Here is a 17,190-nt window from a genome sequence, read left to right as displayed (position 1 = left end):
GCTGTGCTCTGTAATTCCCCCTGGCTGGGGGTCAGTGCTGGGGGTCAGTGCTCCCTGGAGGTGGGGGACTGAGGCTGGAGGAGTGGGCAAGACACACCCCCCTGCAGATGCCTCTGGATGCTTGTCTGCCTGTTCACAGAGATTGCAGGGTTGATCACCCACACATGGTCACTTTACACAGGGCAGAATGTGGACAGATGTGGTTCCTTGCCTGGTGGTGCAGGGCACTGAGCAGATGCAGAACTTTGGGTGCAGTGGGTCAGAATTTGGTCCAAATTGGAGCCTTCCAGCTGAAGAACTGGCTGGTTAGTGCTGGAGAAAGTGGAAGAAGGCAAGAGGGAGCACAAGGATGGAGGGGAGAGGTGGAGATGGGAGGGGAGGTTGGCTCACTTAGCTAAGCATCACCAGGGAGCCCAAATCCCATCACCAGGAGGGCTTGTCCTGCTCCATAAGCCAAGCTCTGACCTGTGAAATTTTGAATCACCGATGAAGTTGTCAGATATCATGGACACCTTTTTGTGCCGTGCCTTGTCCCTCCAGAAGCATCCCTCCACCGTGTCCCACTGACACCAAGGCCAGGGCCCAGCACTGGTACCAGCCACTCTTGCTGCCTGTGTCAGGCTGGGCTGGTTTCTCACAACTTTCACCTTGGCAGGTAGATTGAGTGTTGTTGCAAAACCAGCTGGTTGTTGGAAATCCACTGCTGTCACACTGTGCAGAGCAGAGAGGGCTTCTTGCAGATCTCATTGTATTTCAGGCTGGAAAAGAAAAAGAAACACTTTGTGGTAATTTTTTCAATGACTTTCCAATTTTTTTTTCTTGGTAAGCTGTCTGCAATCACTTACAGTGTTCCTGAAGGGATTAATTACTCACTGGAGCTCATTGTGCGTATTGCATATTCTGAACTGTTGGATGTGGTGTCTGCCTTGGATCGAGTGAGGGGTCACATGGCATTTCTTTTTCCATCCTTTTTCCCTTATTCTGTTCTATCTGTCAGGCTCCTGGTGTGAACGCTCCCCATTGCTGCTGCGGTGGGTGCTCGGTCAGCGCGCTGCACGTGATCCTGATTTCCCTGCTCTCTGCTGCTTTTTCAAGGGAGTGTAGCCAGAATAAGACAAATTGCTTCCTTGTTTGAGTGACTTTTGGCTGATGCTTTCCCCCCAAGCTGTAGTGTTGGCTCGGTTCTCTTGCAGCAGTTGTGGCTCTGGGCTGTGCATCGTCAGTGCTTGGACAGCCCCCAGAGCAAATTTGGGGAGAAGAGCTCAAAGCACATTGCAGAGCTGCTTCCCACAGCGAAGAGGGCTTGTGCTGCGCAGGCAGCCATTGCATGGAGCTGAGATATTCTTAGAGAAGATAAATCCCAGCTGCAGTGCTGCCAGGGACCCCTCTGCGCCATCCTGGAAGCGTGGCACTCCCAGGAGGGTCTGCCTGTGGGACGGTGTGCGCTGGCGCTTTGACAGCTCAGGGAATGGCATTGTCTCGAGCTTGGCTGGGGATCCCAGCTGTCCAAGTTGGGGCTGTAACTCCCTGTGGTCTCAGCATGCTTAAAGGGATCCTGCAGCCTGCAGGGGATGGGGCTTGTCCGTGTGTGGGGTCCAGAGGTGAGTGGCTGCTCTCCCATTGTGCCTGGAGACTCATGGCTGCTGTCATCACATGTCACTCAGCCCCTGGTGTTGGCAGGTGCATAGTGAGGGCAGCCACAGGAGCTGCACTGGGGAAAGTCCAGAGGCTACACTGAAATCCCTCTGATTGGCACTGGTGCCTGACTGGGAGCATTTTTCACCCTGTCCATCCCATGTACTGCCAGGCCCCCAGTAAAATTTGGAGTTGTAGGTGGAACAGCAGCTCTTTGCATAGAATAGTAGGGTGTGTCAGCATCCCTTCACTCACAAATGCAGGTGGTGGAGGTAAAGCACACTTCCTCCATGCCAGCCCCTAGCCCCTGGGTAAAGACCGAGCGGTAGCTCTCATGAAGCTTTCTGGTCCCAAGCATGCCCTTCCCTCCTGTGGCACAAATAGATTTCCTGAAGGAGACAGGACCTTCCTTCTCTGCAAATCACCTTTAGTGGGAAAAGCATAACTGCTGCTCAAGAAAACCTTTCCCTGGTGGTGGGGACTCTCCGAGTGCACTTTGAGAGAGGGAGCAGGTCTGGAAGCAGTTGGAGGATGGTGTGGGCCGGCACCAGGAGTGGGGAACCATCAGTGCTAAGAATAGACAGTTTATCTGCATCCCTCCCCCTGTGAAGGATGCTCGAGGCACTGTGCAGCAATTAACACAAGTTTGTAATAACACTGCTGGCAGATTGGCTGTGCAGCCTTTGGAGCTGGTGTCGAATTTGGCTGAGTATGGATGCAGGAGACTGCTGCTGCTGAGCTCCCCAGCACACACCCAGCATGTCCCTGGCACAGGGATGGGAGGCACTGTTGTGGGGCAGCAGGATGGAGCCCTGGGTGCTGGGTGTGGAGCCCCATGATGGGGAGAGATGTGGGGCTGGTGCTGCTCCTGGCTCCGGTGGGTTAGTTACCTTTCCCAGGGAAGTTTGGAGGAGCAGGTAACAAGGCCAGCAGAGGTAATGGCAATGTTGGTGGGGAGGGAAGCAAGCTGAGAGCTGTGGCAGGGCATGATGCTCTGTACCCCCTGACTGCAGTGAGGGCGGCCCTGGGGAGCTGGCACAGTGGGCAGGAGAGATCATCTGCACTGATCAGGATCACCCCATGCTCTCCACTGAGTTAGAAGGATGCCTCATCCTGCTTCTGGGCAGGGGACATGGGAGACCTGAGGAGTGCAGGAGGTCATTGTGTTGCTGTAGGAGCCATGGCACTCTCTTCAAGCAATCCTTCTGCCGCTCAGCATGCACAGCTCCATCTTTGGGAGGATATGGGGGGATTGCTTTGGCGTGAACATCACCTGGGCAGCTGATGCTGCAGACTGAAGGGACCCCAAAATCTGTGATATGTGTGTTGATCTGCAGCCCTGCCTGGGCTGCTATTGCAGATGCTGCCACGATTTTCAGGGTGAACCTTGCCCAGTGCCTGGTACGACCAGCAGCCCTGGGCACCCCAGCAGTGCTCACCCACCCCGCTGCTGCCGGGGACCGCAGGGAGAGCCCGAGCCTTGCGGGAATCGTGGGGATCATATGTGTTGCAGACTTGTTTCCGGCTCCCTGCAGGCTGCTGCTTCTGGTGCCAGAGTGAATTTGGCACCTGGCCCTCCTGCGAGGCTGGGGAGGGGGAGAAGAAAGGCCAAGCCCTCCTCGCCGCAGGCAGGAGATTCAATTCTCCCTGGGTGTGCACAAAGACCGTTTATCTCCGGAGCAAAGCCCTGGTAACCACGGGGCAGAGCGTGAAGGGCTGATTAGGGGCTGTTCGAGGAGGGGTGCTGGGGTCGCGTGCAGGCACTTCCCTTCCCATTTCCAGGGCTTTCCATGGTAATGGCTCCTATTCTCCTCTGTTGTTAGGACGTCACTCACACGCAGCTCCAGCGACATCTGTCAAAACACGTCTCCCTCTGTCCTTGGCGCTCCCAGGGAAGAGAGATCCGTTGGCCCCGTAATGAGCCTGACATCAATTAATCATCAGCCTTAAAAATTAGCATCGTGGCAGTACATGTTGCAGGAAAACGATTCCCCAGATGGAAGCAAAAATAGCCTGTGTTATCTCCCTCCTCCCGCGGGATGCAGTAACAATAGATCTACTAACGAGCCTGGAACTCGTTAAGCTGGGTTTGCCCCCCGAGGTGCTCTGCCTCCTGCCCAGTCTCTTCTCTCGACGGGGCTATTGAGGGAGCCTCTGGTGCAAGGGCTGATGACCTACCCTGGGGTCTGACCCTGCTGTCAGCTGGACCCTCATGGTGCACATCCCCCAGGCTTTGCAGAGAGCCCAGGGTGTGCTTGCAATGCTGAGCCCCTTCCTGAAGCTGAATGTTTGGAGGGGAGCAGCTGTTCCAGGATCTCCCTCTTCTGGAGTGAAGGATGCTCATCCCTGAGTGGTGCTGCTGGGCTGAGGTGGGGGTTCAGCTGGTGCCTCAAGGACATGTCCCATGCTGGGAGAGCAGTCCCTTGTCCCTCTCCAGAGTGAGAGCTCTAAGGACTGCTGGTGCTCACAGCTTAGTGAGTGCCAGCTCTGATATTCAGGAGCTTGGCAGTGGGCTGGAGGTTTCCAGAGATGCCGTTTCTGGGGTGTGGCTGGGGCACCTTCTCTGGAGGCTCACGATGAGCTGCTCTTTGTGCCTGTGCCATGCTGGGATTTTCCATGCTTGGAGCTGCTCTTCCTTGCATCCACGTGAGCTGTAGCCCCAGAGAGCAGCTCTGCTGCCTGTAGCTGCCTGCCACTCTGGTTGCCCACCCCAGGTACTTGAGAGATGAAGAGCCCCCATCACCAGCTGTGTTTTGGGTCCATTTGAGTGTCTCTGATCTTTCAGTGTGGAGCAGCTCCACAGGCTGCCAGGGAAGCTGGGGAGGACATTTTGCATTCCTGCTGGAGACACATGAGGACTCTTTGGCTGATCTGGTGATGGACAGACAGACCAAGTGTCTACCAGAGCCCAGCTGAGGCCGGGGAGAATTATGTTTGCAACGCATTGCTCTGCACAAAGCTCTCAGTCACAAGGCAAGGGGGACAAAAGGCTCCCTGTTCGCTCTGTCCCAGTGGGTGCAATTCCAACAGTTAAAAAGCAAATGTGAGTTGTTTGTCTCTGTGAATATAAAGCTTCCCCAAGCATGGCTGTATTCTGGCTGGGAATGGGAAATTTGGCTCTGCTAATGACTGTTCTTCTACAAAGCAGAGCCAACTCGAGCTAAGAGCTGCCCAGTCGGGCCCTTCTCCGCTGGCCCTGGTGCAGGGATATGGGCTGGGGAGGGCAGAGGCTCTGGGACCTGATAAATGCCCTTTCAGCCAGACCTGGGCACCCAGTGGGGAGGGATGAGTGTGGGGACCTTGGCCTTTTGTACACAGGGGTGACTGCCACCCATGAGCACCCTGCCAGTGCCTGGAACTTTCTCCTGTGCCCAAGGGATTCATTATCATTGACAACTGGGAGCCCCAGGCAGGGGCATATCAGATCAACTCATTTGGGGCATCTGACTGAGAGTCCAAGGGCTGCTGTCACAGGGGCCTGGGGAGAGGGTGGGTCTGGGAGGAATGACTAAATCACGTGCTGCACCTGGGCTTGGGGTGTGGATGCATCCACACCGTCTCCATGGATGATCCCCAGCAGTGATGGGGCTGTTGGGATGGCTTTGGTGCTGATGAGGAACATACCCTGTGTCTGCCTGCATGTGGCTGCCCTGGGGGCCTGTGGTGCTTGACCCCCATGTCCATGACAGCCAGGCTATGCTGAGCACAGCCCATGGACATCTCCTCCTCCCTAGCTGCTCCTGCATTTCCCCATCCTCCCCTTGGCTCTTTGGGTCACAGGGCCTTTGGTGAAGGGCTGTACAGGGTGAGGGAGGGTCATTATGGGGTTAGGACATGGCTGTCACCTGCACAGGCCGTGTGCCCTCCCTTTCCTGCAGGGAGCCCAGATTGGTCCTTGATACGCTCTAAGCAGTGGGTGCAGGATTCCCCATGCACCCACATCCCCCCTCCTCCACCAGGCAAAGCTTGGAGCGAGAGCTGGCGACATCCCCAGATGCAGGGCGCATCTGGAGGGCACCAAAGCAGTGAAGTGAAGGGCTGATTTGTGCTATAGAAACCCGCAGTTCCTTCCTTTGATCCTCTGAATCAGCCCATTGCCTTCCTCATATAAAGCCCCATTTATCTTTGCTCTTCCCAGTAAGTTTGAAGGCGGTCTCGGCTCGTGGCTCCTCAGCAGCAGCGAGGAGCCCGGCTTTCTCTTCCGCTGAAGCAGAATCAGGTGAAATCTCTATGGCAACTGGCAGATGACAGGGAGTCTTGTTGCCTTGGAAATGAGGCAAGGAAAAAAAAAAAACCCACCCAAAAAGAGCCATCTGGAATTTTGAATTTCCACAATGTCCAACCTGCGTCTGGTGATGCGTGGGGAGTGTGAACCCGCTGCTGCCGGCTGCTCTGGGGCCTCTGTGCTGGGGCCTGGCTGTGCTGTTCTGCCTCACCCTGGGGAATTAGGGCTTTTTTCCATTTCTTCCCCACTTTTTGGCTTCTTTGCATAGGGTCTGCAGCGCATTGCCCTGACCATCTGCTGGTGGCTGTGGGAAAGGTGTTGTGTTTGGGATGCTGAAACCAGGCTGGACACAGCTGTGCAGTGTTGGCGGCCAGCAGGGCACTAGCACACCTTGGTAATGCAGAACTGTGAGGAGAATGGCAGGCTCCAGGGCAAACTGAGGCATGGAGCGCTGCGTGACCAGTCTGACCCTCCTCTGTCAGCTTAGCACAAATCCCAGGTGCAGTGACCACTGGTGACACTGTCTCTGTGTTCCCAAAGCCCTGGGGCTGTCAGCAGGGAGTTAATGTCACCATGTGTGACTGCTGCTGTGTGTGCCAGTGGCCAGAGTCTCGGGGCATCCCTTGGAGCATGGATTTGGCCTGTTAACCTACCATCCCACTCCTTCCCAAGCTGCACAAGTGTTTGCATGGATTATTTTGGAGACCTGTGGTGCTGGGGACAGGGGTGTTGGGATGCTCCCACCTCCTCTGATGCTTTCAGGAGCAGCTTTGGAGGCAGGTGTGGCTCTTGGGTGAGTAGTGCCTTGTGCAGAAGCAGAGTCTGTCCCAAAACATGGGACTTCTGCCTCCCCTAGCTCATCAGCACAGAGGAGCACAGAGGTGAAATGCCTGGACATGGAGCAGCTAGAGGCTCTGGATCTGGAAAAGGAACTGTGGTTTGGATGTGCAGGTGGGGTGGTTTGGGGCCAAGCACAGCATCCATTGAAAGAATAACCCACAAATGGGCTGGAGGCCCAGTCTGGATCTCTCCAGTGGATTCACTTGGAAACTTGTGTATGGGAGAGACCCAATTAAGTAGATTTATGGCTGCTCTAGCCTGAGAAAGTCTGAATCCCTTTTAAAAGCTTGGCTCACTGGAGCCAGACGGGGTCCAGGCTCCAGGTCTCTCAGCCCTGCCCTTGTTATGAGCAGTGATTCGCAAGGCTTAGCAGCCACGATCGCCCCTAAAGTGCTGATTCGGCTTGAGTCCCAGCCTGTCATTGCTGCACAGCTGCTTATTGTCTGCTCTCACCTGCCAGCAGGGAGGTGGTGGCCCCCTCCCACAGCGTGGGGCTGCCCCTGCCTGTGCTGGTGGCAGTGGTGGGGATGATGGTGGAGATGGGGATGGTGGGGATGATCATGACTGCAGTGGTGGGCATGGTGGTGGTGATGTGGATGGTGGTGGTGATGATGACTGCAGTGGTGGGGATGGTGGTGGTGATGGGGATGGTGGTGGAGATGATGGCTGAGATGATGACTACAGTGGTGGGGTGCAATAATAGAGTCAATGAGTGCAGGTAGGGAATTGGCTTCCTCCCCCTCTGAAGCCACTGTTGGAGCCTCCTGCAGAGCCATGTCATTCTGAAGAAGGGTCCACCAACATGTGAGACATGGGGTGGCTGTGCCAAACCAGAGCCCTGTCACCTCTCTGGCTCTGGCTCCGCAGGGGCTGGTGCTCCTTGGGGGACATGGGCTCTGCAGGACACATGCTACCCCACAGTGCTGCCTGCTGTAACCCCATTGTCTCCCCCAAGACTTGCTGCTGGCCTCTCTTTCCTCAGCCAAGGGCAAGTGCAGAACGTGCTGGGCCGTGTCCAACCTCCTCCCACAGCCTTGCAGGGCTATGTGCAGAGCAGCACCATGTGCAGAGGCCAGCCTGCCTTGGTGGAGTCACAGCTGGGGCCCTCAGGTATCTGCAGCTTGCCCTGCACATCGCCATCAGCGATGGCAGGAGGCTGCGCTCCATGTCCATGGGGAATAGCACCTCCAACTCCACCAGCTGAGCGGCTGCTGCTGTCTTTCAGGGCATGGTGGCCATCCATCTGCCTGGGGGCAGCAGAACACCAGTCGGCTGTCCAGGTACCCCAGTACCCCCATTACCAGGGTGCTGGCTGGCCCTGTCCTTGCCTATCAGGGAGCAGGACCCTCTCCTGACACTGCAGCAGGGGATGCAGGGCTGGCAGCCAGCTCTCTCCTCACACCAATCAAAGTAATAAAACCAGGAGTGCTAATGTACCTGCTGCCTTCTGGGTGGGGCAGCAGGTTTGCAGGAAAGAGTGTGGTGCTTTCCCGGGGCGCTGAGCAAGCGTGGAAGACACGCTCTGCCCAGCTTGGGTGCCCTGGGACATCTCCAGAGAGAGAGGAGTGATTTGGGGCTACTGGTCCATCCTTGGTGAAAGCATGTAGGAATTGCAGGGATGGGGCTTGAGATGGAAAACAAGGCCAGCACTGCAGAACGGCAGTCACCACATGGAGCCCTGTTAGTCATCTCCACTGCTTATTCTGCCTGTTTGGGAGCTGTTGGGGGGAAAAGACATTTAAGCCCAAAGAGAAGGATCGCAGGTTGCGACCATCCCCCTGCCCAGCCATCCAGGAGTGGGAATCAGAGCTGGATGTAATAATGCAAGATAAAGCCATTTACTCCATTCAGGAAGACTGCTGGTGGCATACCCAGATGCTGGTGAGAGTTGCAGGCTGCAGGGTGTGAATGAGGAACCCACAGGGCTCAGTGAGGTTCACACTGGGCTTGGGCTGTTGGGTTTCCCCTCAGGTGGTCTCCAGGTGCCAGAGTGGAAGGTTTTCAAGAAAAATACCAACAAAACGGTGCCTGTGGTGATTCATTCATAAACAGGAGTGGGAGCAGGGGCTGGGGCAGATGGAGGGAGCCGTGTGAGTCTGCTCGAGGGTTCGTGGAGCCAGGGAGTGCAGCGCGGCCGGAGGAGGCTCACAGCCCCATGAGAATGGGTTTTATTGCAGAGTTTATTAGTGGATTTTTCAATGCACTGGAAGGAATTGAGCAAGCAGTTAGAAATGTTTTCCAGCCTGGGGAAATTCGTTACAGCTACTGTGTAATAGGGGCCCACCGGAATGACTCAGGAACACCACACAGCCTTTCCCGGTGAATTCTTGCTTGCTGTTGAAATCTTTACTGGGCCAGCTGGAGTCCTTTCCCAGTTGGATCCTCTTAAATGAGACCAGTTGGGTCATGGGGGACAAGAAAACACAGGTGGGAGTGCCACACTCATGCTGAGTGCAGACGGTGCACCCATGCAAGCCTGGCACCCTTGTGCCAGTGTTGGTATCGTGTCCTGCTGTCCCACTGCCTGCATATGGACACGTGGGCACGTGTGCAAGGTCACAGGCATAGGTGATACTCATGCAGACATGCATCTTTCTGCAGGCTATTGCTGCCATGTGGCCCCCACATGAATGATGCAAACACACACACACACACACACACACACACACACACACACACACACACAATATGAGTTTCTGTGCTAAGGCACGTGGGCCACATGTGTCCCATGCATGCAGCCCTGCCTCACCCCAGCAGGAGCTGGTGGCCACATGCTTTGAAATGAGTTGTCAGAGCCATTTGGAGTTGATTATTTCCTCATTCCTTGACGTACTTGGCCACGTCGGCAGCACCCGGCTGCGGGGCCGGGCTGCACCCCGACACACAGACAAAGGAACTGCTGCTGCTTGCTCTGGGAAGTGCAGGGAGAGCTGGACATGAGCACAGCCTGGAGCCCCCCGGCCTTGTCCAGCCTTGGTTCTGAGCTGCCTGTCAGTCAGACTCACAGCAGACAGTGGTGTGCCCTAAGCCAGCCATTCCAGCACAGCTCTCTCCTTCCTCCTCTTCTTCTTCCTCCTTGGCTGCCTCTGGCCCTGTATCCCACCTTGCAGATGCTCCTTCTTGTGGTGGTACCTGCTGCTGCCCCAGCTTGGCAGGCAGGAGATGGGGGCGATGGGCACTGCGTGGGTCGGGGCCAGGCACCCACAGTGCCAGGTGGCTGAGTGTGTGTAAATGTCAGTGCTGGAAGCCATGCCTGGGAGTGCTGCAGGTCAGGGGGTGGTTGGGACTGGGCTGAGGCTTCCTCCCTCAGTTTCCTCGAATGCCAAGTGGGGCTGTATCATATTTGCTGATGTTGAAGGGCTCAGTTGAGAAAGGAGTGTTGAGTGGGAGCTCTCAGCTGAGTGAGGGTTGCTCAAGCACAGCAGAGGGTGTAGGCAAATGTCAGCCTGTCACAGGAACAAGTGATTTGGGCAATGGGCTCTGGTGACTTTCCAGTGCAGGGCCTGGGGACAGTGGCTGCATCTCATGGCTGCCCTGTGCATGGTCAGAACAGGGGGCAAAGGGCCAGAGGCAGCACTCCCTTCCCTCTGTAACAGCAGGATGGTCGGAGCCTGCGAGAGCAGTGGGATCTGCTGAGGGGCTGCAGGCCAGCCTGGCGCTGGGGCAGGGAGATATCAGTCCCTGAGTGTGCAGCTCCAGTGGAGTGGGGAGTGCTGCAGAACACATCCCAGCCATCGCTGCTGGGAAACTGAGCCTGGCCTAGGCCGGGTGTCTGACTGATCCCGCCTCGGCATGGGCTGAGCCTTCTCTGCTGCTCCATGCTCCAGCAGCTGGAAACATCTGGCTGCACAAGCTTACTAAATCGATGTGGGGTGGAATCCAGCACTCTCTTGCTGTTCCCACACTTCAGCCTCTCCCAGTGGCTCCGGTTTCGACTCAACTCTGGCATGCGGTGACTCGGTGAGCTCCGAGCCTGCCCCTGGCCCCTCGCTGCCCCTGGGGAACAGGCTGTGGGAGTCCCTGTGTCACCACCAGGACAGCACTGTGGGGGCAGATGGTGGCATTTCAGTGCTAGCAGCAGGACATGTGCCAGAGGTGGGTGAGCAGCTCTTCCTGTCCCAATTTGGCCCTTTCCAGGGTGAGAGCTGCTGCTTTTCCTGGAGTCTAGAGTGGCCTGGACTGTCACCCAAGAACTGGGGTGATCTCATCCAGGCATGGTTGACGAATGGGGCAATGGTTGAAGCTGGGGATGTGGGTCGGTGTCATTGCCCTGGAACTCTTGTCCCTGAGCCCTGGGATGCTGCTTATTGCCATTGGTGGCCCAGCAGCAGAGCAGTGCAGGGGAGGTGGTGTCCCTGTGCCGGCCCCTCAGTCAGGGCAGCTGGGGACACAGGCAGGCTCGCCCCACTGCTCCTGGGACTGGGACGGCCAGAGCAGCCCCGCTGGCAGTGGCGCCCGGGGAGGAGGCAGCGCCAGGCCCACGCTGGCTCTGTGCCCAGGGAAATGGCTGCGGGTGGCCCTGGGGGAGGCAGACGGGGCTTTGGGAGGGAGCCATGCCCGGGAGGAGCACGCTGCTGAGCTGGCAGGGTGGGAGCCCTGTCGGCGCCAGGGGACAACAGTGACTCTTCATCCTGTCCCACTCAGTCCTGGCCCAGCACGCAGGGATGTGGCACTGCCAGAGTGTGTGTTCTCTGGCTGCAGGGGCTGGGTGTGGGTTACAGCACCCACTGAATGGGGCCAGGGTGAAGGAACTGAAGGTGCCAGGTCCTTTCCTGCATGGAGTCCCGCCTGGGGACACTGGTGGGTTTTGTATTGCTGGTATTGCTGTTCCCTGAGGTTTAAAGAGCCCACATCTCCCATTGCCCTACACACTGCAGTGTAACAGCCAGGGACTGGCCACAGGTTCCTGCCCTGTCGTTTCAAGCCTGAAAATCCATCTTTGCAGGCAACTTGAGGGCAGGACTTTGCAGCTTTGAGGTGCCAACACAATCCTTTCTTGCCCCACTAGATAGGCATGGTGTCCCCTTGTCCCTGGCTGCAGATCAAGGTGGGTGCCACCCTTCAGCACTGAGGGCCTCTCGAGCCTCTCCTGCACCCTGGTTCCCTGTGTGCAGCCACCTCAGCTCCATCCCTCTCCTGTACTGCCTGTGCATCCCCATCCTGTGGCTCTGGGGACCACTTGGAGCTTCTGTGCCTTTGATTAACTCCTCCAATCTCCACAATGGAGATTTAGTAATGAGTTAATAATGACTTGTATCCTGCTGAGCCAGGTTCTGGGAGTTGGACTGGGGTGATTGGACACATGCAGGGGTGGGTGTCCTTATGCTCTGATGTGGCTGGCCACGCTGGATGCCCTGTGGGCTCACCAGCCCTTTTACCTCATCTACAACTGACTTTAACCTGCTTCATTGAACCCGTCTCATCGGGCTGTTCCTGCCTGTCACCCCCTTCATGCATAAATCAGGGTCGCTTCACTGGTCTGAGGTGCTCCTGCCCGGGCAGGTGGGCAAGGGGAGCCTGGGGATGAGGTAGCACCCATGGGTACTGCCTGAGGCGTGGCCAGAGTGTGATGGGGACAAGGAACACTCAAGGAGCTCTGCTTGAGCACTGGCATGTGGCTGTGCCTTGGTGGGGAGCTGCTGGGGTGGGTGCTGTTGGTGTCCCCCATCCCCCTGTGCCTGCCCTGGGGTGTGTGCTGGCAGTGTCCCCATCCTCATGTCCCTTCACTGGGGTGTGTCCTGGCAGTGTCCCCATCCCCCTGTCCCTGCACTGGGGTGTGTGCTGGCAGTGTCCCCCATCTCCCATCCCTGCACTGGGGTGTGTGCTGGCAGTGTCCCCATCCCCCTGTCCCTGCACTGGGGTGTGTGCTGGCAGTGTCCCCCATCTCCCATCCCTGCACTGGGGTGTGTGCTGGCAGTGTCCCCCATGCCCCTGTCCCTGCACTGGGGTGTGTGCTGGCAGTGTCCCCCATCCTGATGTCCCTGCACTGGGGTGTGTGCTGGCAGTGTCCCCCATCTCCCATCCCTGCACTGGGGTGTGTGCTGGCAGTGTCCCCCATCCCCCTGTCCCTGCAGTTCACATGGTGCCGGTGCCGTTGCAAATCCTGAAGCGCTGGTTGCCACGTTACATTAGGAGGAGCCACATCCCATGTCCCTGACGCCTGCTGTCACTGCAGATCCGTGGCAGGCTGCAGCTGAAAGGCCTGAAATCAGGGATCAAAGCCGCAGTGGCACGGCTGTTAGTGCCCGGGGTGCATGTGAACAGGACAGGGACTTGGGGCTGGAGCCATGGCCCCGAGCCCACAGCACTGCTGGGGCTGTGCCAGGAGTGACCCCCTCCTCTGTGCAGGTGTCTGTGTTCTCACACGTCTGTGCAGGTGTCTCTGGGCAGGGTGCACACCTTTGTGTGTGCAGGTGGATGTACGTGTTTGTGGAGGTGCCTGTATATCTTTGCACATGTGCACAAGTGGTTATGATGTGGGTAGATGCCTGTGCTCGTGTGCATTTGGGGGGTGGCTGGCTCTGTGTGTGTGTGTACTCATCCATGCTGTGGGTGTGTACACCTGGAGAAGTCCCAGGGCAGACAGAGCTTGGGGATCCTCAGCTCTGGGCTGTGCCTGTGGGGGCTCAGTCCCACCAGCTGCTCCAGCCCTGCACAGAAGCAGCCACTCCTTCATGAGTGGGGCTCAGTGTCCTCCACCCCCCGACATCCCCTCGGTCCCACTGCCTGCACACCAAGTGATGCTGCTCCAGCACCCATGTTCCCAAGCTGGAGCACCCCTGGGGCCTGGGGCAGGTTTGGGGACATTCTTCCAGGACTGCTGCTCCTGTCACCTGTGTGGGTCCTGTGGCCCCACTTGGTCTCTACCAGCTCATCCTTTCTGAACTAGACATCACCATCCCAGCTGCATGCTTGGGAGTGGCATTTCAGGGTGGTGCAGCTCCAGCCTGATGCCAGACTTGCCCTGTCCTTTCCTGATGGGCAGAGCCAGGGCTGTTAGTCGTGGCCATGGGCAGGGGGGTGCTCCATCCATCCATCCATCCATCCATCCATCCATCCATCCATCCATCCATCCATCCATCCATCCATCCATCCATCCATCCATCCATCCATCCATCCATCCATCCATCCCTTTAAAGCCTTCACTTTGTCTCTCCACAGACCCTGAATCCCAGAGGAAGAGGACAGTGCAGAATGTGCTGGACCTACGTCAGAACCTGGAGGAGACCATGTCCAGCCTAAGAGGCTCTCAGGTGTCTCACAGGTGAGGCCCCAGCACCAGACCACCCCCCAGCCTCTTCCCCACAGTCAGTGTCCTTCCTGGGGCAGATGGGAAGCAGCTCTGCTCCTGGTGAGGGCCATGTGGGTGGGAGGGAATCAGCAGTGCTTTGTGACCTGGGGACCCTGTGCATGGAGGCTTGGAGAGAAGCCCCCAAATCCATGAGGTGTCCATGGTGCTGCAGCAGAATCCTGTCCCCTAAAGTGCTCTGCGACAGTAAAGCCTGGGGAGTGGTGGCAGTGAGGGGAGCTGACAGAGCAGAGAGAGGGGGTGAGGTCTGTTCCCAGTGGTCAGGTGACCCTGAATGGACTACCAGAGGTCAATATATCACCTGTACCCACCCCAGTTTGCACCAGAGGCTCCATCCCTATCTGTGGCTTAGTTTTTCTCTGTAGGGTGATGATGGAGGAGCTCTCAGCCAGAGCCCAGGAGCAGAGGTGGGGGTGCCCTGGGGTGCCCTGCCCAGACTGGAGCGAGGGAATGGTGGGGATGGGGACAGGGTGAGCACTGCATGGACAGCCAGGGCACAGTGTCTGTGTTTAGGGGTCTCTGACACACGTCTGGGACTGCCTGTGTCCCCCTGGGTCACTCACTTGAGATATTGCATGGTTTCTGCTTCACTCTGGATTTGCAAGGTTGTGTGGGTGTTTGCCGGTTGGGAAAGTGGGGATGCGGGACCATCCTTCTCCTGGAGTGTGTTGCCACCTCGTGGTCTCTCTCGATCCTGTTTTTTGTCTTGGAAGGGACACAAAGCAGCAGCTTCCTCCCACCTTTCACTCACTATTCACCATTACAGACCTTCCCGTGTCAGCCCTCAAGCAGCCTTGTCCATGATGAAGCAGCCTTTTGATCTCCCTTTTCATCGCCTGAAATTTCTAGACCTTCGAGACCTAGCTCACCCTTGCTGTGCTTCCTGGATGTTTTCTGAGCCAGGAGCAGCAGAGAGCTGTGGCAGTGGGATTTGCTTGGGGCCACAGCAATATTTTCTGAGCTGGCCATTTCCTGAAATGATCCGTTTCAGCTCTGCCATCCCTTTGCTCGGTGCAGGAGCTGGGTCAGAGCCCAGCGCTGCTCATGCCAAGCCAGGGCTGCCTTGTGTTCATTTAGCTTTCATCAAATGAAAAGTGTCAAACTCCACCCCCCTCCTCACCCCAGCACTCAGCTCCTTCAGAAATCCTTCTCAGCTCAGGTCTTAGGAAAATAGGGCGAGGACATTAAGGGTGATTAAATTAGCATTGCTGGTGGGATTTGACTGTTCACTATCACTTCCTTTCCTTGATGAGCTGTGAGTATATCACATGGTGGATGCCTCAGCTGCATTCCTGCCGTGGAGAAAAATGGCTATGGATAGCCCAGGGATCCCTACCCCTCCTCTCTGTCCCTTTCAGCAGGACTTAAACATGTGAAGATCTTCCGTCTTATCCCATAACAGCTGAATTTATTTGGAAGCTTTTTTTATTCCAGTAGCCCACAGCAGCCTCGGCAGCTCCCTGCATCCCTCCAGGAGCTCCTCTGTGGCTGTGAGCCAGATTTTTCCTTTCCCAAAGCTGTGTCAGCTCTTCCCTGGTACGTTGTAATTACACACGTACCCACTCATTCTGCTCTTGGGAACACTTCCTACAAGTCTGTCCAATGCAGATGTCATCTGCAAGTCCTCTGGATGTGCCTGCATTGCTGGTGTCCTGTAGCTGCTTTGGGCTCTCTCTTTATTCATTCCACAAACTATTCCTCAAATTTCTCTTGTTACCCTCACTGTGTTCTTCCATCCAGTGGCTGAGGGCTCAGTCTTTGCTGTTCCCTTGTTAGAGCACAGTGTTATTCCTGAAAGATGTCGCCATGCTCCTGGCAGCAGGGCTGCATGAATGTCCTTGGGGCTTAGAGAATCATGAAATCACAGAGTCACTGAGGAGACTCAGTGGACACTTGGAGGACACTTGGAGAAAGTCTCTAAGATCATCAAGTCCAACCATTTCCCCAGCACTGCCATGTTCACCATTATGCCATGTTCACCATTATACCATGTTCCCAGGAGCCACATCCACACATTTTTTAAACACTTCCAAGGATGGTGACTCCACCACTGCCCTGAGCAGCCTGTGCCAGTGCCTGACCACCCTTTCAGGAAAGAAATTTTCTCCAATATCCAACCTAAACCTCCCCTGGCACAACTTGAGGCCGTTTCCTCTTTTCCTGTTCCCAGGGAGCAGAGCCCAATTCCTCCCCAGCTCCCCGCTCTTGTCAGAGAGTTGTGGAGAGCCAGAATGTCCCTCCTGAGCCCCCCAGCCCCCTCAGCTGCTCCTGGTGCTCCAGACACTTCCCCAGCTCTGTTGCCCTTCTCTGGACACGCTCCAGCCCCTCAATGTCTTTCTTGTCATGAGGGGCCCAGAACTGAACCCAGGATTCGAGGTGAAGCTTCTGTTCCTCCTGCTCAGAGACATGGTTGGCATCTGCTCTGAGCTGCTGGGAGCACATCCTCAAACAGCCTTTGTGCTGCCGACAAAAACAAAACCCTTTTAGCTGCCCCTTTTAGTTCCGCTTTAACAAACTTCCTCGTTTTTTGTAATGTAGTTCCCTGTTTTAGATTCAATGCTGCAGCCTGGGTTTGGCTTTGGGTGCTCCTGCAGGAACCTTTAATCCAAGCTAGGGAATAATTTACTGATAGTAGTGTTTGGAGCCAATTTGAGGACTGTGGGTTCCCAAAGAGCTGCTCCAAGAAGTAATAGCTTCTCGTGGCTAAATTTAGTTTTAGAATCACTATTTGCCCAAAATACACCCTGAGAGGCACAGGGAGTGATGGAATTCCCCATTTCTGAAGTGCTTGTGGGCTCTGGGCTGGCTGCAGAGCACTGTGAGCAGCCCCTGGGGCTGGGCAGCCCTCTCTTGGGGTCATCTTTCCTGCCCAGATGTTGGGGGTTCAGTCTACAGGGGTTCAGTGTGAGGTGCTGCTGCAGGGACTGGTCCCAGGTCTGTCCCTCAGCATTCTTTCACTCACAGCCTCCATTCCCTGGCATGTCCCACTGTCACATTCCCTGGGATGGGTGCCACCACCCCAGCTTGTCCTGTCCTGGGTCTGGTGTGATCTTGAGGTGCAGATGTTGAAGTGCTGGGGGAGAAGTGGCTGAACAGAAGCAGCCCAGACACAGGGGAGCATGTTCAGGCTTTCCACTAAAGGTGCCCCATTAGATGAGCTGGATTTTGGGGCTGGAGCCAG

At 56.3% G+C, this 17,190-nt stretch overlaps 1 protein-coding gene across 1 annotated transcript in view; it reads left to right on the top strand.

Moving 5' to 3' along the window:
- Positions 1–17,190, top strand: part of NAV1 (neuron navigator 1) — a 74,527-nt gene that overhangs the window by 30,334 nt on the left and 27,003 nt on the right. Inside the window, 1 exon segment of the mRNA XM_030965683.1 lies at positions 13,862–13,964. Within this exon segment, the coding sequence (XP_030821543.1) occupies positions 13,862–13,964 (103 nt within the window).

The sequence above is a fragment of the Camarhynchus parvulus genome, chromosome 26 (assembly GCF_901933205.1).
Source record: "Camarhynchus parvulus chromosome 26, STF_HiC, whole genome shotgun sequence".
Taxonomy (NCBI): domain Eukaryota; kingdom Metazoa; phylum Chordata; class Aves; order Passeriformes; family Thraupidae; genus Camarhynchus; species Camarhynchus parvulus.
Note: the sequence above shows the minus strand (reverse complement) of the source record. Positions and strands in the feature narration are given on the sequence as shown.